Raw genomic sequence first — 15,364 nt, 5'->3', positions numbered from 1 at the left:
TAAGAGAGGTAAAATGTCTTTAAAATAAGACCATGTCTAGTATAATCAGTTAGAGACATTTAGATATATCTTGATATCTGGATTAGCCAAGAACCCTGTTAAAAATAATATATTTCAAGGAAACTTTGATATGATAAAATTGCTATTATATATAAGAATTTCAATAGTCCTTTAGGAGTTGAGGAAATATCATTTAATTATTAAACTATTTAACCTTAATAATAAAGACCAACCAAATAATTTATAAACTATTCTAAAGTTTTCAAGGTTAAAATGCTATGGTTCTTACATTTCTCTCTTACATAAAGTTGCACTTTACATGACTTTCTACATGCCTTGTAAAAATTCCCTCTGGTTTAAAATGCATTACCACAATGAGATTTTTAAAAATGTGATTGCATTCAAATATATATTAGTGAATTCACATACTTCAAAGAATATCCTCACTTTCTAATAAATATTTTAGAATAATTTTTCAGGGAGTCCATTTTAACTCAGGCCTCCCTGGATCCAAATTTTTTATTTGTAGGAAAACTTGGACATAAAATTTGTACCTTTTGAAACTAATATGAATAAAAAGGAAAAAGCATTAACTCTCATGCCTATGAATTACTGAATCTTCGAAGTCTCTGAAAATGTAGTTGTTTAAAGCAAGAGGTTAAGATATCTAGGGGATCCAATATGTAATTTTTGTTTAAAAGAATTTCAAGTGCCAAGTTGAATTTTTCTGTTCAGTATGGAGTATTAAATATATTAAAATACATTTCATTTTAAAGTGTAATATGGTCAGATTTGTCAAGAATGTAGAATACGAAGGTTCTTAAAAAGTGAAGTTTACTAAAGAGTGAAGCATTTCTTCACTCTTCAAGTTGAGCACTTTTTTTTCTTCCAAATTTGTTCTCAGTTACCAAGCTTGTTTTAAAATGCTCAGTGACCAATTTTTTTTTTAACTACTCCAATACTTTACTGTACAAATCCAGGAAACAAATTCAGACTCTTGACCACAGGATTTTCAGCAGTCTTGATGTTCCTGATAATATACATGCTTCCTGTGTTTGTAATCTTATAGCATTAGTACAATATTAACCTTTTAAATGAACCTAACAACATCAATCATTGCCCTCTTACATACACTTTATGGTTTCCGCGGTGTTATTTACTACAACAGTGCTGATGGTTTCCTTTAAAACAAACAAAAATCCTTAAAGATACAGAGTATAAAAATATGTAAATCTGATGAGTTGAAAAAATTGTAGTCCTAGGTTTACAATTTCAAGTGGAAAGAGCATTAAAATCTGTGCTAATACGAATGAAGGATGAAGCCATAATCTTATATCATCAAAGACAAGAGAGATGCTTTTGTGAAATGAACATGATATCAACCAGAAAGACGAAAAGATACCACTAGGCAGATGTTTCACTAATAAAATGGGAAAAGTCAGGTTTTCCCTTAGTTTAATGTTATCCTTTGAGGGCGACTGTGTCCTGAACTCCCGTCCAGCCAATTCTGACACCCAATCCGCCCAGTGCTCTCTCCAGTGTCCCTTACTCCTCTAGCCCTCCCTCCTAACGCAAATGCACACACACGCCCAGCCTGGCCAGAAGATAAAGCTAAGATGGCAGCGTGGAAAGTACAGGAGCCGCGCTCAGTGGGGCTGGAAAAACAAGCAAAGCCCTCTACATTTTTTCATTCTGCACATTTCCTTGAATAACAAGACCTCCCCCCTCCCCCCAACACCTAGGCAGCGTTAAGGCATTCAGGAGTAGTGCGCGCAGGGTTGGCGGGAGGGGACGCTTGCTTTGCACACTGCGAGAAACACACCTTTCCTGTCTGCAGCGACGGTTCAGGTGGCCCTCGCAACTTGCCTTGGGGGCCACCCTCCCCTTCATGTCCCCTTGACAGGGAATTAAGGGTGACTCCAAACGTCCTTTCCTTCCCAGCATGCGCCCCATTCCCCGCCACCCCAGGGGAGCCTTCCAAGGTGCCCAGCTGCCCAGGCAGAAACTGTAGCGGTTGCAGTGACCCGGGAGCGCACTGTGCGGAGGCAAGAAGAGGAGGAGGAAGAGAAAAAACGCTGCATTGGCTATCAATCTAGAGTAGAGCAGCCGCTGCCGTGGAAGGAAACGCTGCCAACCGCAACAGAAACGCCACCCTCGGATACCTAAGTGAGCATGTGTGTGACTCTGCGCACGCCTAGTGCGCCGCTCAATGACAACGGGTTTGTTAGGAAATTATCCAGTTACCGGGTTTTGTGTATACCCAGAAGGCTCAGGAAGGAGCCTGTTCGGGACCGAAAGGTCTGGTTAAGACTGAAGAGAAATTAAGGAAGGGGTGGCAGGAACTCGGAGACCGGTACAGCCGCTTAGGTCAGTCTCCACTAGAAAGTCTAAACGGGCAATGACTGCGCATGCCACCACCTAAGCCTGAGTTGGAAAGATTCTCTGTGCAGGCAACATTCATTCATTCATTCAACTCACATTTATCTCCCTCCTGCTTAGGGCTAGAATCTGTGCTAGGAGCTGGGAATGTAATGCGGGAACAGACATAATAGATATCATTCCAGTCCTTATGGAAAAGTCTAGTTATGTTTTGTTTTGTATGTTACCATTTATTAAAAGCCATGTGCCGAGGTGGACATTCTAGATGCTGAAGTCTTCCCACAATCTCATGCAGTATTATTTTGACCATTATTCAGAGGATGAAAGTTGCCCAAAGACATACAGGTAGCAGAGTCAAGATCAAATCTTCGTCTGTCGGAGACTTTTGGCTACGCTGCTGCCTCTTGGAACAGTAATAAGCCCTTGCAGCTGCTGCATGTTGCAGGCCTTTAACATTGCCAGCCTTTAGCTGCCTGGTACCTGTATCTTGGCTCTCATCCCAGGGTTTTAGTGCGCGGCCCTGAGGAGGGGGCGTTCCTGTTCCACCCTGAGTTTTATAACTGTGCTGAAGTATCAGGACAGGAATTTAGCCTAACAAATACTTATTGGATACCTACTATGTGCAAGGTTCTAGACTATGGGCTGAGGAAGATACAAAGATAAACAAGAAGCTCTGAAGGGGTTTCTAAGATAGTTGAGTAAAGAAGAGAAGTACAAAACCTGTTTAACAGGGCTACTTACAGTACTAAAATACTATGATTCTCTGTGCCTGTCTTTTGTCTCTATGTTTTCATTATTCCACTTCTAGCTATCCTTTTAAAATCAAAATGACACCCATTTATCATATAAAGCCCCAGATAAAATGCACTTCTTCAGCACTCCCTCCCCCCAAAAGCTAGAATTAATTTACTTCTCCATTCCTTGTTTGTACTTCTCAAAACACTAGACAGGGCTTTTTTTTTTTTTTTAATGAAGGCCATTCAAAGAAGATGCACAGACTTAAGAGCAAGTAAGCAGATAAAGGATATAGTACTGGGATGATAGGACTTAGAAACGATTTTGTCAGCAGTATAAACTAGGTAAACTCTTCAAATTGAGAGTCAAAAGGATAAAAATAGGAATCAGGGTGCATTGTTGCATATATTTCTAGAGCACTTGCTTAGAAGGGGTTAATAGAATAGCTTGGAACAGGGGACTCAGCAAACATTACATTTTTATAGATAATGTTAAGATTTTTGGTAGATATGACATTTTCAGATATTATACAGTCATAGTCACAATTATAGTTTCAAGTCATATTCAAGATTTATCTTTAGTAACCTAAGTCTGGGCGGAAAAAGATCAGCCATTAAGTGACCACTGTCAAGAATATCAGTGCATTCTTAGGGTGAGTGTGGAGTCAACAAAAAAGTATTATTGCATTAAGATTTAGCTCTGATGTAAATGTTGAGAACAAGAATTTAGGAATGACCCTGGCTTGTGAATACTCGCATATCTGTGAATTCTATTTACACAGAAAAACAGAATGCACTAGATTCTACCTATTTTTTGTAAGTAAAAGCTGTTTTAAACAGACAAATCCTAATGACAAAAAATCCAAAATAAGATCGCCAAAGGGACTTCTAATTGGGCTGGCCTTGTTTGCCTTGAATTCTGAATTAACCAGCACTATTCACAGTAAATCTTCACGTCGGCAGCACACACTTTGGCAAAAGGTAGCAGGAGTGCGTACACACTCATCCTCTGACGGTGGGCACCCTCCTGCTTGCTTTCAGGTCCTAGTTCTCCCACCTGGAGGCAACCTCATTACCTGAAGCCGGTGGCATGTAGCTGACAGCCTTCCCAGCACTTTCCTTACTCCTCCTCAAGCTGCTAGTAAAACCCGGAGAAATGGATTTCTTTCGGATTCCGCACCACACCAGCGCCCCACACCCAAAGCCCCGAGGCTGAGGGAGTGGTGGCGGAGAGGCGGGGTGAGAGAGAAAGGGGCTGGAGTTACTGAGCATGTGCGAGGAGTGGCGCATGCCCAGTGCGGCCGGCAGCTTCCCATTGCGGGTAGCCCCGGCGGTGGCAGCGGTGGCGGCGGCGGCAGCGGCGGCACCGCCTCCTCCTCACGCTCCCGGGGTGGCGGGGTTAGATGAGCGGCCCCAGTAGCGGCGAGGGCGGCGCGGGGGGGAGGAGGAGGAGAAGGAGGAGGAGGAGGAGGTCGCTGTCTTTGTAGTCTCCCTGCTGCGGGAGCGAGAGGCCGCCGCCGGAGCCGTCGTCGTTGGAAAAGGGCTGTGTGTGCGCGCGCGTGTCTGCCTGCCCGGCCCGCGGGGACGAGGCGGCGGCGGCTGCGGCGGCGGCTAGGATGATGATGTGCGCAGCGACTGCCTCCCCCGCCGCCGCCTCCTCGGGGCCCGGCGGGGACGGGTTCTTCCCAGCCGCCACCTTCTCTTCCTCCCCGGCGCCGGGGGCGCTGTTCATGCCGGTTCCCGAGGGCTCCGTGGCTGCCGCGGGGCTGGGGCTGGGGCTGCCGGCCGCGGACTCCCGGGGTCACTACCAGCTGCTGCTGTCAGGCCGGGCCCTGGCCGACCGATACCGGAGGATTTACACAGCTGCGCTCAGTGACAGGGACCAGGGGGGCAGCAGCGCTGGACACCCGGCCTCCAGGTGCGTCTCCGGGTTCCCTTCCTTGCGCCACATACCGCATGTGTGCCCGTGCCCGTTTGCGTGTGTGTGTCTACGTACATTTTTACCGAACTGTCTTTCAGCCAGCGCTTGACGCTGGGTGGTAGAAGCACTTACTGAGATGGAAGGGTGCGGTGGCAGCAGTTGCTGCTCTAAGTGTGTGACTCTCTTTATTGGGGGGGGGGTGTTACTGAGGGTGGGAGGGTAGCGTGTGATGCTAGAAAAGGTGATCGTGCTGGTCGGTTATGACACGTGTGTGTGTATTGTTGAGGAAGGGGGAGGAATGGCTAGAGGGTAAGGGGGTAATACACGAAGAGAATTTGCAGGAGTGGTGAGGGAAGTGGCGTTTCCAGTGTCTCTGCCGCAATGGTATTTGCACGTATTTCTTATCCCCTCCTACCCCCCCCCCCCCCCCAATGACATTCCATCCTCCCCTTTCCACTTCTCTAAAAAATCTGCCTTTCACTAAGGGGAGCAGTGGTATAGGTTAAGGATAGTGTCATATATATAGGATGAGTTTTATATAATCAGCCTGTCGGATTAAGGCTTGGATTTCAATTTAAGAGATTTATGCAAAAAAGATTCAGAATGGGATTTATGTGGATGTGAAAGGTTGCTGATACAGATTTTTAGAGCTGTGCTGTGATAACCAGACCTTTTGGTCTTCTAGAGATGTGGTTGCATCTGCTCTTGTGTTCTGATGTCCCTTCGGCCATTTCCCTTCGTCTTCTGTTGTATTTCCTCTGTCACAGTCTTTATAGTAAAGGAGGTTTTGTGGGGAAAAGGGAAAGCTGAAGAAGTTCAAAATATGACAGCTGCTATAGTATTCAACTACCACCAACGAGAAAATTTGAGTAGCTCCTGGATCTCTTCCTAGGCTAGCTGCACCTTCAGCTTCATTGATGTGGGAGATGTTAAATCACTTTCATTTTCTTTTTCTTAAAATGTGGGTGTCTTTTTGCTAAGGCTTCTCCTATTGTTTTCTTTTCCATGCCCTTACATGCCACATACCGTGAAGGATGGTGACTGACTTGTTTTACCAGTTTGGCTTTGACAGTGGTAATTGGGAGTTGGCTTCGTCTTTTTTCTGACTTGCAATACGTATGAAAAGCATTGTAGGATTTTGTCAAGTAAGTTAGAGTTTACTGTATTTATTTAAATGTGTAGTTTGTTGGACAATAACCGGATGTCATTTTCTTCCATTATGAAATGGGCTGGGCTGTAAGTCAGGTATTTGTAGTTTACCAGAATGTGTTGTGACTCTTAGCCATTGCAGAGGGTTGTAAAGCTGGAGCTTTGTTCACACTTTTTCTGGATAAACCAGTCTTCTCGTGTCTATAATTGTTTACAGGATTGGGCACATAAGTACTTTTATCATAAGTCTATAAATGTGTGTAACTACCTTTTGCTGTCTAAACTGAAGGCCATAATGGCACAAGTCTGATTCTTGCTAATGTTTTTGAAAATAACACAGAACCTCGTTGGACAGTTTGCTCTGATAATTAGGTATAATTTTGAGCTGTGAGTCTCTAAATTATGGCACTGTAGGTACATCTTTACAGACCCCTCTCAACTTGAATTTATTTTGTATGTTGTTTCCATACTTAAGCAATAATTTGTGACTGGTATTTTCCTATTTTAACTTTCTACTACTATTTAACTTTAACTTACTACTACTTTTAACTTAAAATTGTAATAATACAATTTCTAGGTATCTAGAACTGTATTTAACACATATATAGATTAACCACATATATAAAATTTGTGAGTAATTTTTAGTCTTTGGTCTATGTTTCTACTAGCTGTCAATTAAAATTAATGAAGAATTCAAGTATTTCAAGAAGTACTCATGGAAACCAGCCTTAAATTGTATAATATTGCCTTCTAGAGCTTATTCAGAACATTATTGTTTGTTATAGTTCACGTTATTTTTTCTCAGTCTTAGCCTGCACCTATTCTTTATTGAGGATTTGCTTAAGACTTCAATCACATTTCTTATTAAATATGATGGGGAAAGTGGAGCTAGGATTTAGGTTCTGAATGCATGACACAATTATTTGTATGGGGCACTAGTTGAGGTAGAGGAGAGAGAGAGATCTTTTCAGAGACAGAGAATGGGGCAAGAATAGAGGATGAAGCTGTAGTGAGCACCAAATGTAAAGGTGTGAGAGAAAGGAGACAGTGAAGGAAGCTGAAAAAAAGAGATAAAAAATTAAGAAGAGAACCATGAGACAGTAGCACCTCTGGTCCTAAGAAAGTGGAGTGAAAGTCCTCAGCAGTGTGAAATGCTGAAGAAAGCGAGAACACTTTCCAGGTCACTGATGACTTTTGAGGAAGTGGTCATACTAGAGAGATGTGGTGAGGAGTCAGTGGGAGATGTTGGGGTAACGGGGAGATGCATGGTTGAAGGAGGAGTATTCAAGTGTGGGAGGGTGGTGGGAAACATTCAGTAAGTGGAGAAGGAGGGATTGAAGAAGTGAGAGGGGATAATTGATGGGGAGAGGTCAAAGGGAGATCTCAGGGAAAGGTTTAAGAGGACAGGTGGAGAGGTTAGCCGTTGAAAAAAGTTAGGGGCTAGTCTTCCTTTATGAGAGAAGAGGAGGAGGTAAGTATTTATAAATGTCAAGACTAGGAGTTTATTGAGGGTAAGAAGTATATTCTGTTTATTTTGGTAATCCCAGTGTCTAGCATACTTTCTGGCACCGATTTTGTACATATCAAGTGCCTACTGTGTGTCAGACACTGTTTTAGGTGCTGAAGATGTAGCAGTGAACAAGATAGACAAGGGCTCTGTTCTCTTGCAACTTCCACTCTAGTGGGAAGAAATAAACAACTAGATAATTTCAGGTAGTGTTAACTATGAAGGAAATAAAACCGACTTTGTGTGATAGACAATTTGTAGGGAGGGGTTATTTTAGGTAGGGTGCTCAGGACAGGTCTCTTTGGGAGTTGACATTTAAGTTGAATCGAAATGATGGGATGGCGGATCTAGAGGAAGAGTGCTTTAGGAAATTGTAAAGGCTCTGAGGCGGCAACCAGCTTGTTGTGTTCAAGGAACAAAAACAAGGTGAGTGAGTTATCAGTCAGTGTTGAATGAATTAATTACTGTGGATTAGGCATACAGTAGAGAAGTTGAGGGCTGCAAGCCTAATGGAGTCAGTGACTTTGATGGCATTCTGACGAAGTGGTTAAGAGCTTGGACTCTGAAGCTAGACTGGTTTTAAATCCTGACCCTGCTACTTTTTAACTGTGTGACCTTGGGTGCGTTATACAACTTCTATGCCTGAGTTTTGTTTTTTTTTTAAATTTTTTTAAATTGAGATATAACTGGCACGTAACGTTAGTTTTGGTTATACAACATAGTAATTCCATTTTTGTATATATTGCAAAATGTTCACCGCAGTAAGTCTAGTTAACATCCATCACCACAGTTACAATTTTTTTCTTTAAATGAGTACTTCTTTTTTTTTTTGAGGAAGATTAGCCCTGAGCTAACATCTGCCACCAATCCTCCTCTTTTTGCTGAGGAACACCGGCCCTGAACTCACGTCCGTGCCCATCTTCGTCTACTTTATATGTGGGACGCCTACTACAGCACGGCTTGCCAAGTGGTGCCATGTCTGCATTCGGGATCCGAACCAGCGAACCCCGGGCCACCCAAGCAGAACATGTGCACTTAACTGCTGCTCGGGGGGTGGGGGTGTGGGGGGGCTGGCCCCATAGATGAGTACTTTTAAGATTTACTCTTTCAGCAACTTTCAAATATACAATACAGTATTTCTTTCTTTCTTTCTTTGGTGAGGAAGATTGGCCCTGAGCTAACATCTGTGCCACTCTTCCTCTATTTTGTATGTGGGACACTGCCACAGCATGGCTTAATGAGCAGTGTGTAGGTCCACGCCTGGGATCTGAACTCACAAACCTTGGGCCACTAAGCAGAGTGCTCGAACTTAACCACTGTGCCACCAGGCCAGCCCCATACAATACAATATTATTAACTATAGTCACCATGCTGTACATTATATCCCCATGACTTATTTATTTTATAACTGAAAGTTTCTACCTTTTGACCACCTTCACACATTTTGCCACCCCCCTCCCCCCACTCCCCACCCCATCTGGCAGTCTGGCAACTACCAGTCTGTTCTCTGTATCTATGAGTTTTGTTTTTGTTTTTGTTTAGATTTCACATATAAGTGAGATCATACGGTATTTGCCTTTCTCTGTCTGATTTATTTCACTTAGCATAATGCTCTCAAAATCTATCCATAGTGTCACAAATGCAAGATTTCCTCCTTTTTTATGGCTGAACAGTATTCCATTGTATATATGTATCACATTGTCTTTATCCATCAGTGGACACTTAAGTTGCTTCCATGGCTTGGCTCTTGTAAATAATGCTGCAGTGAACATGGGGGTGCAGATATCTGTTCGAGCAGTATTTTAATTTCTTTCAGATAAATACCCAGAAGTGGAATTGCTGGATCATAATATAGTTCTATTTTTAATTTTTTGAGGAACCTCCATACTGTTTTCCAAAGTGGCTGCACCAATTTACATTCCCACCAACAGTGCACAAGGATTCCCTTTTCTCCACATCCTCTCCAATACTGATTTCTTGTCTTTTGTTTGATAACAGCTGTTCTACCAGGTGTGAGTTGATATCTCTTTGGGGTTTTGATATGCGGTGCCCTCATGATTAGTGATGTTGAGCACCTTTGCATGTACCTGTTGGCCATCTGAATGTCTTCTCTGGAAAAATGTTTATTCGGATCCGCTTTCCATTTTTAAATTGGACTGTTTGCTTTTTTGCTGTTGAGTTGCATGAGTTCTTTATATATTTTGAATATTAACCCCTTATCAGATGTATGATTTGCAAATATTTTCTGCCACTTGTTAGGTTGCCTTTTCATTTTGTTGATGGTTTCCTTTGCTGTGCTGAAGCTTTTTAGTTTGATGTAGTCTCACTTGTTTATTTTTGGTTTTGTTTGTACTTCAGTTTTCTTATATGTAGAATGGGGATGATAATGAGGATTGTTTGGTAGATGAAATGAATCCATATATGTAAAGTGCTTGGTACATTAAGTTCTGTTAAATATTAGTTATTGATTTCTACTGAGAGTGTGGGGGCAGATGGGGTTTGGGGACTTAAAGAGAAGACAAGGATCATGTCTTACTCTTATTTATGGTCTCAATAACAGTTGAATGTGGGAATAACCTTCATTTGTTCAGTGACTGAATAAATATGTTTTTGTATGATTGGCTCAATCAAAATTGGAACATTCCCATGGGGAAAGGGATTGACCAGGAGGTGAATAAAGGAATGTTTGCTCAGCTCTGAGTGTGAATGGCAATATATCATTGTACTTGGGAAGACCCATAGCACCGTGGCTAAATCTGCTCTGGAGGCAGATTGCCTTAGTTTCAAACCCAGTCCTACCTTTTTTTGTCTGTCTTAAATTGGGCAAGTTAATTAGCATTTCCTGGTTTCTTTACTTGTAACCTTATGCAGTTATTGAAAGGACGTTGTGCCTGTATATGGTAAGTACTCATTAAACGTTAGCTGCTGTTGTTGTTGTTGTTGGTATTATTATTAAAATCACATATTTAAATTCCAATCCGTATGATATTGTAAGTTTTTCCACTCAAAAAAGAAATGGAAAAGACTGCTAGTTGAGTTGATTCAAGGTTGAAGGTGACTGGAGGTCAAAGAAAAAAAGAAAGTGAAGGTTTTTGGTGACAGTGATTGACTAAATGGTAAAAAGAAAAGTGATGCTAGGAGGGGACTGATAGACTGGAAGATAAAGAGGAGTCAGGGTATCTGGGTTGAAGTGGTAGAGGAACAAGGGTGGTGGAAACAATAGAGGAGATTGTGATTAAAATGGGGAATTGCTTTTCTTCTCTAAGCTAAAAGCATTTTGTTCCTCCAGCTGCTTTATCTCTTTCTTTTTAGAAATGGTATTTGAGCACATCCCTCAGATGCATGAGATTTCAGTTGTAAGAGGTTAAGTAATCAATCCAACAAAGGTTCAGGGATTACCACTTGATGCTAACCGTTGGCCTTGTAAAGACTTATAAGACTCCGTTTCTATGCTTCAGTTTATTGTCTGGATGGGGGTGAAAAATACAAAGGCAGGTACTTATAAAAGTGTTAAATGAAATGACTAAGAAAACATAGCCTATTATGACAAAGGGATGGCATTCTGGGCTGGCGCAAAAGCATGAGCAAGAGATGAAGAAAGCACAGTTTGCGTGTAGGTAATGGTAATAATTTGTTAGAGTTAGAATGTAGGTGTTAGGGGGGATAGTAGTGGGAATTCACCTGAAAATGGAGGTTTTGGCCAGAGGGTAGGGCAGCTTGAACAGCAACGTAAGAATTAAATTTTATTCAGTAGACACTGATGGTTTTGAGCTATGAAGAGACATTATTATAGGAGTGTTTTAGGAAGTGATGTGGGATTGAATTAGTGAATCAGTGTATCTATATTTGTGGATGGGTAGCAATTTGCTTTGTAAGCTGTTACATCTATAGAGTCCTATATAAACACATGTTAAGGCAAAAACTGCTCTGTTGGCATATTGGTAGGTAGAAATATGAAATGAATTAGTCTCCTAGCTCAAGATAAGACAAAATCTTGCCTTTGGGCTTAAAAAGAAAATAAAAATGTTAATTTCAAAATTCTTTTGCTTTTTAAGATATATGTTTAAAAAATCAACAGAATAGTGAGAATAGTCTCACATTTTTATTCAAAAACATTAAATATTCAGGTTTTTTGGGGGAGGGGCCAGGTTAATTGCGGTTTAATTTACTTACGTATAATAAAATTCAGCTTTTAAGTGTTCATTTGAGGGGCTGGCCCCGTGGCCGAGTGGTTAAGTTCGCGCGCTCCGCTGCAGGCGGCCCAGTGTTTCGTTGGTTCGAATCCTGGGCGCGGACATGGCACTGCTCATCAGACCACGCTGAGGCAGCGTCCCACATGCCACAACTAGAAGGACCCACAACGAAGAATACACAACTATGTACCGGGGGGGCTTTGGGGAGAAAAAGGAAAAAATAAAATCTTTAAAAAAAAAAAAAGTGTTCATTTTAAGTCTTAGAACCATCACCACATCCAAGCATAAAACGTTTCTATCACTCTGAAAAGTTTCTTCAGTCCTACCCCTGGCCACCACAGATCATTTTTGTCACCAGTATTGTCCCTTCTCTAGAATGTCTTATAAGTCTAGCTCCTTAAGGGCAGGGCCTCAGATATTGTTAATCTCTGTGTCTTCTATCCTCATATTTCCTGTAAGTGGAAGTTAGGCCTTAAAGCTTCATTAGGTTTTGGTTAAACATTTTTTAGCAAGAATATTTGGTATATAGTGCTGAATGCTGCATATGGCATCCTATCCAGAGGTTTTCAGGTTGTCTCGCTGTTTAATAATGCTCAGTCTAATTACTTGGGTAAGATGGTACCGATCAGATCTTCTCTACTATGACAAGGGTATGGCATTGTGGGTTGGTGCAAAAGCATGGGCAAGAGGTGAGAAAGCACAGGTTGTGTGTAGGTAATGATGGAATTTTTCATTTGCAATAAGCAGGTAATCATGGGTAATAACTTCGGCATACTGTGAATATCTTTTATCTAATGGTTTTAGCATCCTTTGATAATCCTTGTCTGAGTTAGTAATTTCATTAGGGGTTTCAAAATGATGATTTTTATAATTCTCTTATTCGTTTTATATTTATGCATTGGTGCTCTTTTGCAAAGGAGACTTTTCCCTCATCAACTGGTGATGAACTGTAGTTCCTCCTAAGAACGCAGGGTAAATGCTTAATTCTCTCCCCTAATTAGCCACATTGGTGTAATATCCAGTAGTGGTGTGGTGGGTGCTGTGGTTCACCACCCAGATCTCTTGCTTCGGGTGGAAGTTCCCCTGGCTGCTGGGCATATTGGCATCTAAAACTGATTGCAGCGGAGCCCCTCTCCAGGCGTTGCCTGAGCCGGCAGAGCTGCTTCCCTCAAAGTCATGCCTCTTCTTCAGGGTCACCAGTCTCCAGTGCCTGTTCTGTGTGGGGATATAAATGCCCGGCCCTCTTGCCCCAATGCAGGACAACTTTGAAGATCTGTCTCAACTCCAGAGCTTCCCATGGGATTGGCTGAGGCCTTCCTGTGACAGCACTGCAATTCAGCTTCTTCCTCTATTTGGTCTTACTTCCTTCACTCTCCCATAATTGTTGATTTGGAGGGCATTCCCCAATAAATTTCTGGTGTTTAGATCTCCGTTCGAGAGTCTGTTCCATAAGGAACTTTATTCAAGACAATTGTGGTGCCCTGAGTGGTCTGAGGAAGTAGCCTTTGATTAAGGAAGGGCCAACTCCCAGGCATAGTGGTTAAGTTCAGCAGGCTCCGCTTTGGTGCCCAGGTTCATGGGTTTGGATCCCTGGCGTGGAACTACACTGCTTGTCGGCCTAGCTGTGGTGGTGACCTACGTAGAAAGTGGAGGAAGATTGGCACAGATATTACCTCAAGGCTAATCTTCCTCAAGCAAAAAAAGAGGAAGATTTGCAACAGATGTAAGCTCAAGGCTAATCTTCCTCAGCAAAAAATAAAGAATAAAAAAAATAAAATGGGATTAAGGAGCTAGATTATCTGCTGGCCTGGCTGGCAGTGATAACCCACTACTGGCTATAGAAGGAGCACTAATACTGGTAACTTTTGGCATGCACTGTAGCTGTGCACCTGTTAAAACTTTAACTGATGGTGAATTGGAATGGGATTTCTGTAAAAGGGAATGCACTGGTGGGTACTATATGTTAGGCTTTTGAAAGGTTCAGAGAAGTTATTAATTATAAGGACAGCATAATCAGATGGTTGTTGGTGAGTGCCATTGATAGACTGGAGAAAGACACTGAAATGCTGAAGGTAATTTGGGGCAAAATGAGAAAGCGATTTCTTTAGCATCATGTAAAGAAACTTATCTTCTGCGGTAAGAGGAAAGGAAAAGCTAAGAGTAGGCCCAAGACTTAATTTCAGGAGTAGCGGAGCTCCAGGATGGGTTGAATTCTGCACAAGTCAGCTATGCCAGTGTCTGTGCTTTCGTTAGAAATGAATGGGACCATGACCCTTGGGGTGGGACATCTGAGTTGATGTACTTGAAAATCTTGAAATCCCTAATTCCCCCAAGCCCTCTCTGGGCCTGCAGAAGTGGCCTTTGTCTCCTGGCTAGAGGATAGTTGCTTGAAGACTATGCTACCCCTATTACCCCCATCTACTCTCTTTTCCCCTGCTGGATATCGCCAAACCGTTGACTAGAATTAGAACAAAACTTACTGGGAGGTGCTGGGCCTGCTAAGGGGGGAAAGGGACTGCATGTTTGTGTGCGCATGGGTGCACACTCGGACGTGCACACACACACACACACACACACAGTGATTCCCCAACTGTGCACCAAGGCACCCCAAACACCACAGCAGACACACAGAAATTACCATGGAATATTTCAGAATTTCAAAGGAAACACAGCAACATCTGTCAACAAACTACCTGCTTGAAGTAGGCCATGGTTCCGACGTTAGATCATCTTACATTCCTTTTGATGGTGTCATATCTTTTTGAAGTTGAATTTTTGATATTTGCTGTGATACAAATCAAGCACTGCACCAAAGTCAATGTGGAACAGGGAAGGAAGACTGCATGTGCAGGCTGATTCCACATTTGAGAAGTTGTGCAGTGCCCAGCAGGTGCATATATCCTATTATTAAGTAATTGTGGTTATTTAAGAATGAAATAAAAATGTTTTTTCTTTCAATTTATGTGTATTCTTTTTTCAAATGGCTACTAAGTTGTTAGGACATAAATTCTTATTAATTATTTGAATCTAACTACTTAGTAAACACTGCTGTTAAGTATTTCTTTTGGCCTACAAGTGATGTGAAAAAATTACTGATGATGTCTGTACAAGGGTCCAGTAACGGACTTCTACTTATCAGTGCTGATCTAGGACCTGAGTTGCTGAATGTCTGGCCTGACAGTAGCAGAGACTAGCTGTTCTTCGGGGAGAACAACCAGTCCTTATGCCCTGGAAAGCACTGTGATTCATTTTGACTGGAGTTGATGCGTATTCTGAGTCTGAGTTTGCCTTTCCAGCTTGCAGGGGCTCAGCCTGTGCCGCTGTTTGAGGTCTTACGGAGTGTTTGATCCTTCAGCACAAGGTCCCACATAACATTGTTTAGGAGTAAGGGACCTACGCAAAGGAGGATCCGTGGGATCCATTTGTCCCATCATGCGCCATACCACCCAGAAGCTGCTGACCTAATAGAGAGTAAAAGTCT

General features: G+C 42.3%; 2 protein-coding genes across 13 annotated transcripts in view; one reads left to right on the top strand and one right to left on the bottom strand.

The window, feature by feature from the left end:
• The window catches only part of SCEL (sciellin), a 273,404-nt gene extending 269,073 nt beyond the window's left edge, over positions 1-4,331 (bottom strand). The window contains exon 1 of the mRNA XM_070520021.1: positions 4,190-4,331. The gene's annotated coding sequence lies outside the window, so the exon portion shown is untranslated. The remainder of the gene's footprint in view (positions 1-4,189) is intronic.
• Positions 4,332-4,400: 69 nt separating this feature from the next.
• The window catches only part of MYCBP2 (MYC binding protein 2), a 255,017-nt gene continuing 244,053 nt past the window's right edge, over positions 4,401-15,364 (top strand). For all 12 annotated transcript variants that reach the window (XM_014859953.3, XM_070520019.1, XM_070520018.1 and 9 more), the window contains exon 1: positions 4,401-5,031. In XM_014859953.3, coding sequence (XP_014715439.1) covers positions 4,730-5,031 — 302 coding nt within the window. In that variant the 5' untranslated portion in view covers positions 4,401-4,729. The remainder of the gene's footprint in view (positions 5,032-15,364) is intronic.

This window comes from Equus asinus, chromosome 11 (genome assembly GCF_041296235.1).
Source record: "Equus asinus isolate D_3611 breed Donkey chromosome 11, EquAss-T2T_v2, whole genome shotgun sequence".
In the NCBI taxonomy this organism is placed as follows: Eukaryota; Metazoa; Chordata; class Mammalia; order Perissodactyla; family Equidae; genus Equus; species Equus asinus.
This window is presented reverse-complemented; position numbering and strand designations above follow the sequence as displayed.